Source organism: Sus scrofa, chromosome X, assembly GCF_054392235.1.
Source record: "Sus scrofa isolate SSC_HxYL_T2T_F1_AM1 chromosome X, Sscrofa_HxYL_maternal_Yorkshire_Landrace_v2.0, whole genome shotgun sequence".
Classification (NCBI taxonomy): domain Eukaryota; kingdom Metazoa; phylum Chordata; class Mammalia; order Artiodactyla; family Suidae; genus Sus; species Sus scrofa.
The window spans coordinates 43,203,864-43,217,122 of record NC_139401.1 but is presented as its reverse complement, the minus strand read 5'-3'; the positions used below and the strand labels follow the sequence as shown (position 1 = coordinate 43,217,122).

The following is a 13,259-nucleotide window of genomic DNA, read 5'->3' as shown; positions in this document are numbered from 1 at the left end:
TTTACCTGTATCTATAGATATCTCAGATATCTTGTTAGTGACAGAGCTCAAAGAAGTGCTTGAAAAATGGTGGGGGCAAGAGTTCCCACTGCAGTGCAGTAGGTTAAGGGCCTGTCATGGCTGCAGCTGTGGCTTGGATGTGATCCCTGGCCCAGGAGCTTCCATATGCTGTGGGTGCGGCAGAAAAAAAAAAAATGGTGGGGACAATCAAAAGGACAAAGGAGTCAGCTTAGCGGTTCTTCCACTGATCAAATGTAGGACACTTTTAACACCCAAGTAAATAATAATAGTAATGGATTATGATCTACTGAATGAAACAGTAATCTCTAGACCATTCTGATATAAGTTAATGAATAAATAAATGTATGGAGAGAAGGAACAGTTCTTCCTTATCTTATGGTAGAATGTCAACTAATATATGTGCAAGGAATGATGGCGTTAAGAAATCACCCTTTGGCAACCACCATGGAAATAACTGATTTGGGCAAAATCACCAATTGATGCTAGTGGTTTAATGAGGAATTTGGTATTTACATAGTTCCCCATGATCTCCTCACAGAATTCTTACTGATTAGAAAGGCCAAAAAAAAAAAAGTCACTATAGTGGAGAAACTTGGCATGCACTCTCTGAACCAAGCAATCAAGGTTAACTTCAGTACTGAAGGTTAAAATGGACATTTTGTACCTGCTCTTTTGATGAATGAGAAGGACATAGCACTTCTTTTGGGGAGTTCCTGATAAAATGCCTGAACAAAAAGCCAGTAGTCTACTCGGGAGAACACACTGGTCAAACCTAAACTGAAGGACATTCTGCCAAATATCTGGCCTATTCTCTTCGACAATATCAAGGTCAGAAAGACAAAGAAAGATGGAAGCGCTGTTCAAAGGAGAAGAAAGAGACACGACAATTAATATGTGATGTTAGATGAGATTCTGGACCAGAGATACGTATATGTTTTTGGCTGCACCTGTGGCACGCGGAGCTTCCTGGGCCAGGGATCCAACCTGTGCTGTAGGCCCCACCTGAGCTGCAGCTGCAGCAATGCTAGATCCTTAACCCACTGTGCCACACGGGACCTTCCTGAACCAGATTTTTTAAACTGTTTTCTTGTTGTTGTTGTTAAAGAGAACATTTTGGGACATTAGACAAAATTGGAATTAAATATTTTAGATTAGGAAATAGTACTTTATTGATACCAATTTTCATATTTTGATTATCATGCATATGTAGGTTACATAAGAGAATGTCCTTGTTATTAGGAAATATACACTGTCATATTTAGGGGTAAAGGGGCATGGTGTCTGCTACTTACTCTAAAATGGAAAAATTGTGTATATTAGAGGGAATGATAAAACAGATATGGTAAAATATAAACCATTGGGGGAATCCGGGAGAAGGGTAAACAGGAGTTCTTTGTACTTTTCTTGCAATTTTTCTATTGGTTTGAACTTATTTCCATTTAAAAAGTAAGAAGAAAGAAACATTGAAAATATTTGTAAGAACATGTAGGGGAATAATTTTGTTCTATAGGATTTTTTGAATTCACATACAAAGCACAAACCATAATGGGAAAGAATGATGTATTTGAATAGAGGTAAAATGATATAGTCACGTACAATAAAGAAATCTATAAATGGAAAGACAAACTACAAATGGTGAGAAGATATTTGCTATGCCTAGGATTAGCAGCCAGAATATATTTTCTTTTTCTTTTTCTAGTCGCACCCGAGGCATATGGAATTTCCCCGGGCCAGGGGTTGAAACAGAGCTGCAGCTGCCGGCCTACGCCACAGCTCCAGCAATGCCAGATCTGAGCCACGTCTGCGACCTACACCACAGCTCATGGCAATGCCGGATTCTTAACCCATCGAGTGAGGCCAGAGATCAAATCCGCATCCTCAAGGACACTATGTCAGGGTCTTAACAGGAGAACCCCCAGAATATATTTTTAAAATTACACATGTTCAAATAGAAAAATCAGCGAAGGATATGAATGAACGAGTCCCAGAAAAAAGTAACAACCACGTGAAAAGATGACCAATTGCACTAGGAATTGGGGAGAAACAAAATACAATGGCATACTGTTTCACATTTATTCAGATGATTATTCAAAATTATACAATTTGATAATACCTGTTGTTGAACGGATGAAAGTGAAAGAGGAACTTTCTTAACTGGTTCAAAGATTCTGGAGTTTGTTTTGCAAAATCTAGTTTAGTACAGCTGAAGGTGTGAACAATTCTGCCTTTAGGTATGTAGCCTAGATAAGCCCCAAAGAAGCAGGAGAGGATTGCTCTCTGCAGCATTGTTGATAACAAGTGAAAAATTGGAGCAACTTCATTGTCATCAACAGATGACATCAACAGATGACAACAGATGGATGAGTAATTTGTGCTATAACCATACAATTCATTTACAATGAATGAAATGGATCTACATGTGATGACATGTAGAAATTTCAAAAACAAAATCTTAGGTGAAAAAAGGAGGTGCAGAATTTGACAGTGTAAAGGTTACAAACACAGGAAAAACAGTATTGTACGTTTTTATTACGCCTACAAAAGGAGATAGAGTCCCTGCCCTGGAAGTATTTGGGGGCATTTGAAGGGAGTCAGGCACTGCGTGCTGACAATGCAGTGCACCAAATCCACCGTAGGATGGGCACCTAATACCGATGGCAGCGGGGTGGGGAAGGTGGAGGAACATTTTTCCAGAAATGGCAAAGCCTTCCACACCTCTCTCCCACGCTGAACCAAGTTTCTGAAAGATAAGAAGGGGCTACCCAGGTGACAGATAGGAAGGAAGGGTGTTTCTTGCAGATAGTGACAGTTGCAAAATTCCGGAGGGGAGAGACCGCAGAGCCTGGGTTAGAAACCGCCAGGGGTTTCTCAGAGCCGGAGTCGGGGGTGGGGGGCAGAGAAAGGGATGGAAGGCGTCGCGGGCGCCCCCGACAGAGGCTCTGAGTGGGCTCCGGAGTTGGCCTGCCTCGGGAAGGCGGCAGGAAGGCTAGAAGAATACTGAAGCAGAAGAATAACAGATGCATCATGAATTATAGAAGAGGATGGCCCTGGAGGCAAGATCAGTTAGTTGGAGTTTTTGTTTTCGGTTTTCATTTTAAAAGAAAACCAGACAAGAAATAATGGGGTCTCGACTGACACAGAGGAGGTGGTGGCTGAGAGAAACCTCAGTCCCGTGTCCAACCAACAGAGGAAGACTCAGGGAGGGATTAGCTGGAGGATTCCTGGGAGAGGAATCCAGGAGCTCCTGCCTTGGCCATCTTGGGTGCATGATGGAGTGACAGAGGGCCACTTTTTGTGCCACCTGCCCCTGCCCCCTAGGATTGGACCGGAAACGAGCATCTTACAAATGTTTAGTTCAACTCTAAAAACGTCAGAGGAAGGCCTGAGCATGATGGTTACCGCCGAGTGGGTTTTCTTGGTGATGGGGGTGGGAGTGAGGGCGACGGATGGGGTCCAGGTGGCTTTGGCTTCATCTGGAACGTTTTAATTACAAAATAAATGCTGACGTAAATTAACATTAACTGGTGTTGCATTTCAGGGAGCACAGGGGTGATATTATTTTTCTGGACGTCTCTGTGTGTTTGAAATAAATTTAATAACCAAATGGCGAGAAATGTGCAAGAATCAGAGGAGCTTCAGTACAGGAGAGGCTTAGCCCTTTCAAAGGGTTAAACCCGAAAGCGGCGGCGGGGGCGGGGGACGGCATGGTTGTCAGCCTTTGTGTGTTCACAATGCGTGTGGAGAGAAAACCCTCAGGAGACCGGTACCCGGCCGAGAGGGTGGGGTGGGCGGGGGGAGGCGCGCGCGGGGAACTTTCCGCCTGGCCCCGCCCCGGCCCCCGAAGCCCCGCCTCCTCCCGTGACACCGCCTCCCGTCTCTAGGTAACGTGGTGTGTGTGTGGGGGGGGCGGCGGGTCAAACAACGCTGCCGCCAGCTAGCCGCTGCCCGCAGGCCCTTCTTCTCGGACCCTTGACCCTTGGCCGCTCAAAGCCATGGCCCTGCCGCTGCTGCCTGGCAATAGCTTCAACCGCAACGTGAGTAGTGAGGGCGCCGAAGTCAGTGGTCCCGGTTGGAGTCTGGGGTCCAGGCGTGGCCACTTCCCAGCTTCTCCTTGAGGCTTCCTGACGCAGCTTCGCCTTGTGTGGTTTGGGCGCAACTTGGACTAAACTTTGTAGGCTGGTGGAACCCTTCCTCTCTACCTTCCTCCGCGCCTCTCTCCAACTGCATCCGGATGCTTTACCTACTTTAAGCATATAAGTTGAATCTTTATGAGGTGGTGGCAGGACCCACTAGCCATTGGTAGTGTCGGTGATAATCATTGTTGAGTATTTAAGGTGTGCCAGGCACTGTGCTTTAATCTCCTTACACGGTATTAGATGCGCCCAACAGCTGTTTGTATTAGATACTATTTTAAATTCCAATTTTTACAGTGGAGGAAACTGAGGCACAGAGCGATGCGTTATTCACGCACTGGCCAGAGCTACACAATTTCAGCGGTAAAGCTGGGTTTCTTCCAGGCAACCGGTCTTCACAGCCCGGGAGCCTACTCACTATCCTTAATACCCTTTGTGAATGAGTTTCTGTTGCTAAAGTGAAGAAATCTGGCATTCTCAAGGCTGGTAGGGGCCCCGGTAAGTAAGGGTTCCACTAGCCTATAGAGGTGGATCCTAAACTTGATAGAAGGATCCACACTTGGAGGAGTTTTTTCTTCATTTAGAATTGGGAGTGGTTCATTTCAGAACCAGGTGAAACCACAGCAAAACAACTCAACACAGCAACATTAAAAACCTGAGCATGAAAGAACTTTTGCCAGTAAAGAGCATCTTCTGAAAATGATTCAGGTTTTTGTTTGTGCTGGTTGCGCCTCTTTGCTCGGGTTTCCAGTTGTGTCTGTAGGAAGAAGGTAAGTAATGCACAGATGGGAGGCAACTGCATGGAGCTCCTCAAGGTATTTGCGTAAATCTCGGTTGAGAAAGCAGGCAGCAGATTGAAGCGCTGGACATTATGGATGCTGACCAGTGTTTGTATCCAAGTTGTTGTCCCTAAAGTACCAGTTTTCCTGACAGCTTCAGGCCACTGCATCCTGACCCCCCCCCCCGCCACCCCCCCCCCCCCCCGGCTAGGTTGGCCAGTCCAACTTGCTTCGTGAACACTGGCATGTGCATTGCTTGGCCGATGGGTAGAGGCTGGCCTCCCAACCTAGTGTTGCCCTTTGGCAAAATTAAGTCAGCCCCACAAATGAGACTCCTGAAAGGCATGGCATGAAAAACGATTCCAGAAGTGAAGAAGCGTGCTGTGTAAAAGTAATTGTAATAAAAATTGAGTGTAGAGCCCACCGCTTTGGGCCCAGCAACACTTCAGCTTCCCAACGCCCATCTCCTGCAGAAGTACCACAGCTCACACGTACTGATGAGGAGTGGGAAGGGAAAACAGTGGTTGGATGAGATATTTTAAAATCTGCAAGGCTGTTCTGAGTGTACTTTTGCTTTTTTTTTTAACCTTTTTTATTGTGAAGTATAACAAATGTATAGAAAAATGCACAGTGGATGATCACAGAGCGACTATCCAGAAAGAAAATATTGGGAGTTTCCACTGTGGCACAGTGAGTTAAGAATCCCACTGCAGTGGTTCAGGCTGCTGAGGAGGCGCAGGTTCCATCCTTCACCCGGTGCAGTGAGTTAAAGAATCTGGCGTTGCTGCAGCTGTGGCATATGTCCCAGCTGTGGCTCAGATTCATTCCCTGCCCTGGGAACTTCCATATGCCACAGGTGTGGCCATAAAATTTAAAAAAAAAAGAAAGGAAGAGAGGGAGGGAGGGAGGAAGGAAATATTACCAGGACTCCAAAAGCATCAACCTAAGGATCTGGTGGTGTTACTGCTGTGGCTTGGGTTGTCACTGCTGTGGTGTGGATTTGATCCGTGGCCAAGGAATTTCTGCATGCTTTAGGCATGCCCCCTCCCCCCAAAATAAACCCCCCACGAAAAACCATGTCCCAAAGATTGGCATGGGACCTACTTATATGAAAAGATTCTTTGTTCTTAATCTGAAATTCAGATATCACAGAGCAGCTTGAATTTTACATGGCAGCCTTACCTATGACCCTTTGTGGTCATTACCCCTTCCGCACTCTCCAAAGGCAGCCACTCTGCTGGCTGCTGCTGCTATAGTTAGGTTTGGTTTGCTTTTGAACTTTGTATCAATGAAAATGTCTGGTGTTTATTCGTTTGTAACCCGCCCTTTTTTTTTTCTTTTTGGCCCTGCCCATGATGTGCGGAAGTTCCTGGGCCAGGGATCGAACCATGGTGGTGTCCATGCTGACCTGAGTCACAGCTGTGACAACGCTGAATCCTTAACCAGCTGAGCCACCAGGGAACTCCAGTGACTGGCTTTTTTTTTTTTTTTTTTTTTTTTTAGCTCAGCATTGTTTGTGAGATTCATTCATGTGGCTGTGTGTAGAGATAGTTTGTATATTTTTATTGCTCTGTAGTATTCCATTGTATGACATTTGTATACACATTTTACTCTTGATAGAGATTTGGTTTGTTTGGGATTATTAAGAATAGTTTGCTTTGACTGTTTGTGTCTCTCAGTATAATTGTCAGATCAAAAGGTAATTTTTTTTTAGTAAAGTTCTTTTTTTAATATATTTTTAAAATTTTCAAATGATATTCTTTTTTTGTCTTTTTAGGGCTGCACCTGTAGCATATAGAAGTTCCCAGGCTAGGGGTCCAATCAGAGCTGTAGCTGCTGGCCTATGCCATGGCCATGGCAATACCAGATCCTTAACCCACTGAGTGAGGCCAGGGATCAGACTCAAGTCCTCATGGGTACTAGTTGGGTTTGTTCCTGCCGAGCCACAATGGGAGCTCCTCAAATGACATTCTTATGTTCAACTTTGGTGGATGCTGTCACAAGGCCTATACCAGTTTAAATTCCCACAGCATTTTAAGTTCTGTTGCTCCATATTCTAACACGCAAAACTGTCTTTTAAATTTTCGTTATTTTGATTACTGGGTGTAGTGTGACTCTGTAGTTTAAATGTCTGATTCCCTGCTTCCTAATGAAATGGAGCACATTTCACCCATTTATCAGTCATTTATGTTCTCTTCTGTGTCGTGCCTATTTATTTTTTGTTTAATTTTGATTGGGTTGCCTGCATTTTTCTTAGTGATTTATGGGAGTTCTGGATTGATTTGGGGTATGACTCCCTTGTCAGATGTGTGTTGTGAATATCTTTTGAGTCTGCCGTTGGCCTTTTTATTCTCTAATGGTGTTTTTGATGAAGAATTTTTCCTTCAGATGAGTGCTTTCATGTTTCCTATTTAAGAAATAGTTCCTTACACCAAGTTCGTGATGCTGTTTTCCTGTGTAATATTCCAGAAATTGGGTTGTTTTTTTCCTTTCACTTTTAGATCTATAATCCAACTAGAATACGTGTGTGTGTGTGTGTGTATGAAAAGAAGTAGGGGTCAGGTTGTATTTCTTCCCATATGGATATTCAATTAACCCAGAAGCATTTAAAGAACAAAATTGAGTAAATTTTATTTTATTTAATGAATTAATTTATTTTTTAGGGCTGCAACCGTGGCATATGGAGGTTCCCAGGCCAAGGGTCTAATCAGAGCTACAGCTGCCGGCCTACACCACAGCCACAGCAAGGCCAGATCCTAGCTGCATCTGCGACCCACACCACAGCCCATGGCAACACCGGATCCTTAACCCACCGAGCAAGGCCAGGGATCGAACCTGCAACCTCATGGTTCCTAGTCAGATTCATTTCTGCTGCACCATGGCAGGAACTCCCTGAGTAAATTTTAAAGAGCTTATTGGATTTATTCAGTGGTTCATGAGTCAGGTAGATAGAAAGGAGCTCTGAAGAGCTATGCAAGGGAAGAGATTTTATAGGAAAGTTGTAGTAGGCAAAAACCAGATTGGTTATTGTAAGGTTACTTTCCTTATTAGGGAATGATAGGGGTTTATCAGACGGATTACCTAACTCATGCTGATCCAGATTCATGGTTGACTGGTTTGAGATTCTGTTTCTGGGAGAACTAAAACTGTAACTCAGTTAAGTTTCAGTTTGGTGACCTGGGGCTTAGCATAAGGGACTCCATTTGGGTCCTGTTGTCTTGTCATTAACACAGATTTGGAAATGGCCACTCTTACTCCACTTCTCTGTGAAGCTGCTTTTGTCATAAATCAAGTATCCAAAATATAGGCGTGTCTGCTTCTAGACGTGTGAGTGTATTTAAAATAGTATTTATTTACTTTATGCCTCAGACCAATAGAAGTGTGTGTGAGTGTGTGTTTGTGCATGTGCGCTGGGGAATCAGTATACTTATTAGATACCTGGGGCTATCATTCAACAAATCAATATTTATATATTGAGTATCCTAGTATGTGCCCAAAGCAGGTGGCTGCATTAAAAAAAAAAATTGTTACACTAGCCTGGGGACTAAATGTGCCATGTGTTGCCAGAAAATTAATATTTTTTTAAAAAACTTGCGCTTAGTTAAAAGATGGGATGCTCTCTGGCACCGAATGGTCAGAGAGCCAAATCTGGCCTTTTTATCTCCACCTCCCTCCTACCTATCACAGAGCATTGCTTGCTGAATTAAATTATCAAGAAAGCAACCTTGGCCTCCTGGAGTTAGCATAATTGCTGGCTGTTTGGGTTTAAAATTATAACACAGGCTGACTAACTTTTACTTCTACTGCTTTTTTTTAGAAATTGAAAAAGGAATTCGCTTTCCTCCTTCATTAGCTGCTGGTCGTCAGTCATGAGCAGTGGATTGATTTCTTTCCACAGCTCGGTGCCATGTGACCTCTGCTTTTATCTCTGAACTACAAGCAGCAGCCCTGTGCTTTCCAAAATATAAGCATTTGTACCACTGATGACATTAAAATCATTTTTTCTGTGAATTAATTGAAAACCTTAGGGAAAGCGTCACAACTGAATTCCAGACACGAGGTATCTTTTCCCCAACAATTTACATGCTGGATTTGTACTGAGCTAAGAGAATCTCAGGCATATTGTCAAAAATGATAGGATATTAGAGTTGAAAGGGACAGTTCCAGCCAAAGCTGAAAATCCTTTCGACAGCGTTTTAGACAGATGGTTGTGTAGCTGATCCTGAACGCCTCTAATGAATAATGAGGAGCACACTTTGTTTTTTTTATGACGCTACCTTGCCACCGTTTTAGGGGGGTTTGTTGTAAAAGGTCCATCATCTAATTTATGGTGAAGCAACTGCTTCCGTAAGAAGAAAAAGAGATTATTTGAATTCACTGTGCTAAAATACAACAGAAATTTAGAATCTGTCTCCCTTATAGAAATACCTTGAAATTTATTTTTATCCAGACTAATGTAAGCCTCTGTAGTAATGTAGGAAAAAAAAATTCACTCTTTGGGAGATTTACCAGCAATTTAAGTGATAAACAACTGAGAGAGAAAACCTATGAGTAATACATAGTAGTATATGTAATGACTTCATCATGTGATGTTAGATAATTCAAATTTATATGATCATAAAACAGTCGCCTTACTCACAAGGTAGAGGGTTTTCCAGCCTAAAATTCTGCCTACAGATTCCTCGCTAAGTTCTTAGTGGTCAGTTCCATTGCCTTAAAGTAACCTGCCTCAGGTCCCAACCCCTTCACCTCAAACCCCAGGCCATTAGAGTTTTGTGAGATCAATCTAATAAATCATGACCAGCATTTAGGGGAAAAAAAAAAAAAGAAGAAGAACAAAAAGAAGCAGGATAGACTAGAATAGAATAAAAAAAAAAATTCAGTGTTTTGTGCTGGGAAGAGTCAGAATTGTCTCATGAAATTTTGTTGCTGTCACGTGTACCCGAACTGCGTGGCACTAACACCTATTTGTGACTGTGGTTTACCCTCAGCCTTTGAAAAACACTCTCTTTAGAGCCATCTACACCAATTCTTATTTCAGTTCTGATCTTCAGCATCCTTCAAGGCCAAATCTAGCCACTCACCCTTCAGGAAGCCTCAACAGATCCTAATCAGCCTTTCTTAGGTTTTACTTTTTTTTTAATTAATTTATTTAATTAATTTTACTGTTTAGGGCCGAAGTTCCCAGGCTAGGGGTCGAATCGGAGCTGCTGCCGGCCTCTTATCATAGCCACAGCAATACCAGGTCCGAACCACATCTGTGACCTACACCACAGCTCACAGGGATCAAACCTGGGTCCTCATGGATACTAGTTGGGTTCATAACCCATTAAGCCACAATGGGAACTGTTTTTTTTTTTTCTTGTTTTAAAATGTCCTACTTGATTTTTTCCCCCCTTTTTCCCCTTAATAATTGGTTTAATCCAAGGTGGGATTTACTTTTTCAAAAAGTATGCTCAGTTGATTTAATTTAAATAGAGGTTACAAATTTATTTTGATTAATGGTGTTTCAAACATGAAAATAGGAGTTCCCGTCATGGCTCTGCAGTTACCGTACCCAACTAGGATCCATGAGGATGTCTGTGAAACCCCTGGCCTCGTTCAGTGGGTTAAGGATCTGGCGTGGCTGTGGCTGTGGCTGTGGTGTAGGCTGGGAGCTGCAGCTCCTATTCAGTCCCTAGCCCGGGAACTTCCATATGCTTGGGGCAGCCCTAAAAAGCAAAAAAAAAAAAAAAAAAAAAAATATATATATATATATATATATATATAGGGAGTTCCCTTGTGGCTCAGCAGGTTAAGGATCTCATGTTGTCACTGCAGTGGCTTGAGTTGCTGCTGTGGCGTGGGTTTGATCCCTGACCTGGGAACTTTCACATGACATGAGTGCAGCGTAAAAGCACCCATGAAGATATAGACAACGTTTAATAAGCAAAGCTACTAAAATCATATTGACAAAGCAATATGAATAAAAATATAGCCTAAGAAAAATTTTTTTCAAGATCATGAGTTATTAGTCTAAAATAGTATGAAATACAAAATTACAATTGAACATTATTTTTGAATTTATGTATCAATTTTCTTGCTTTGTATTTCTTCCTCTCTTTTTCCCTTCCAGTTGTATGGAGATGAAATTTACATATAGCACTGTATAAGTTTAAAGTGTACAGCATATTGATTGATTGGACTTAGATATCTCATGAAATAATTATTACAATAAGTTTAGTGAACAGCCATCATCTTATAGAGATATAAAATTAAAGAAATAGAAAAAGTATTTTTTCCCTAAGGTATAGTTTTATGTGACACCTAAAGATTAAGATTTTTTACTGACTGACATGATCAGGCTCAAATATAGGTCATAATCTTGATCTCCCTATGCACTGATGTTCCATAGGAATCTGATTTCTTAAAAATTAAAAATAAAGTAAAAATTAGCTCTTCATTGTGAAACATACACTTGTGCCACATAGACACACAATTCTGAGTCAGAGATAAGCACACACAGATTTCATTTTCACCTGAAATGAGAAGATTTCTCGCCTTTCTCTTGATACCTGTTAAACAAGGAAAGCTTTGCTTATATAGGTGAGAAGGTGAAAATTGCAGCAAAATGCTTGCTACTTTTCTATGAACGGCAGGATACTTGACTTCACATATGTAAAGTATGGAACTGGCCATAAGTAAAGAAATTGCTGCACTGTCTTTAGAGTGGCTGTACCATTTTGCATTCCCACCAGCAACGAACCCAAATTCTTGAGAGCATTTGGCATCACCAGTATTTTGGATTTTGGTCAATCTCATAGGTGTATAGTGGTAACTCATCCTAATTTAAACTTTTATTTCCCTAATGGCTTATGAATGATGTCGAATATCTTTTCATGTGCTTATTTGCCATCCCTATATTCTCTTTGGTGAAATGTCTGTTCATGGCTTCTGCCCATCTTTAATTGGATTGTATGTTTCCTTACTGTTGAGAGTTCATTATACATTCTGAGTACAAGTCCATTTTTGGCTACGTGGTTTACAAATATTTTCTCCCAGTCTGTGGCTTGAATTTTCATTCTCTTAAAACAAGGCTAGAGAACGTGTATACATTTTTAAAGATAAAATGCCACTTGAATCCAAGCTGATATTTCAAATGCAAATTAAGGACTGTAGAATTTTTATTTAACTTCTTTGAAAATGTTGATTCATAAGGACATTAGCATAATTACCTTCTCCTACTATAAATAAAAATACTTACCCCTATAATAGTTTTTGATTATTAATAACATTATTATTAGCAATTTGAGTTTTCAGAGTCGTTTAAGATTTCTTCGTAGTTAAAAAAAAAAAAGATTTTTTTGTGGTTAAGGTTTTTCGGATCTAACCCAGAATGTGTGGTCACATTATTGGGTTTTAATTTCATTTAAATGATTCCAGACAGTACGGTTAAGTCACTAACTTGATACTGAGTTACTTCCATTTGTTTCACTTTGCTGTAAATTTTTAACTTAAAAAAGTTTTGTTTTAATATAATGTAAAACAGTTGTGTGGTTTAAAAAGTCAAATTTACAAAGTGAGTTACATTCAGACAAGTCTGGCTTTTCTCCCTATCCCATCAGTCTTGTTCCCTCCCTCCCTCCCTCCCTCCCTCTGTAAGTACCATTATAAAGACTGTTGACCTTTGGGTTATCCTTCCTTTATTTATTTTTGGTTTTTAAAACAGCAGATTCTTAAATATATTCACATGGTCTCTTATTAAATAAGAGCATACTCTACATATTCCCTTGCACCTTCCAGTTTTCCTTTTAACGGTATATCTTAGAGATTTCTTCCTAGTAGTATATGGAGCTACCCTTGTTCCATTGGCATGCGTAGCTACACAGCATTCCATTGTGTGGACATAGTATATATAGTTCATTTAACCCATCCCCTTTTGATGCATAGGTGCGCTATTTCCAGTCTTTCACTATCACACCTAATGCTGAAATAAAAAGCCAAAAATACAGTGGAGTATTATTTAGCCATAAAAAAGAATGAAATAATGCCATTTGAAGCAACATGGATAGACATAGAAATTATCGTACCGAGTGAAGTAAATCAGAGAAAGACAAATATTTTATCACTTATGTGTAGACTTTAATAAAAGTGATACAGAAAAACTTATTTATAAAACAGAAACAAAGTCACAGATTTCAAAACCAACGTTATAGTTACCACAGAGGACCAGGGAGGAATTAGGAGGATGGAAATAATATAGACAGGACTGTGAAAGAGAGAATTAACAAAAACCTACTGTATGGCACAGGGAAATCTACATAGTTTGTAATAACCTATATGGGAA

At 41.1% G+C, this 13,259-nt stretch overlaps 1 protein-coding gene across 3 annotated transcripts in view; it reads left to right on the top strand.

The window, feature by feature from the left end:
- Window positions 1–3,909: 3,909 nt before the first annotated feature.
- Window positions 3,910–13,259, top strand: part of EFHC2 (EF-hand domain containing 2) — a 183,537-nt gene continuing 174,187 nt past the window's right edge. For all 3 annotated transcript variants that reach the window (XR_014835287.1, XM_085007794.1, XM_021080072.2), the window contains exon 1: window positions 3,910–4,055. Coding sequence is in view for 1 of the 3 variants with exons in the window: in XM_021080072.2 (XP_020935731.1) it covers window positions 4,014–4,055 (42 nt within the window). In the remaining 2 variants the exon portion in view is untranslated. The remainder of the gene's footprint in view (window positions 4,056–13,259) is intronic.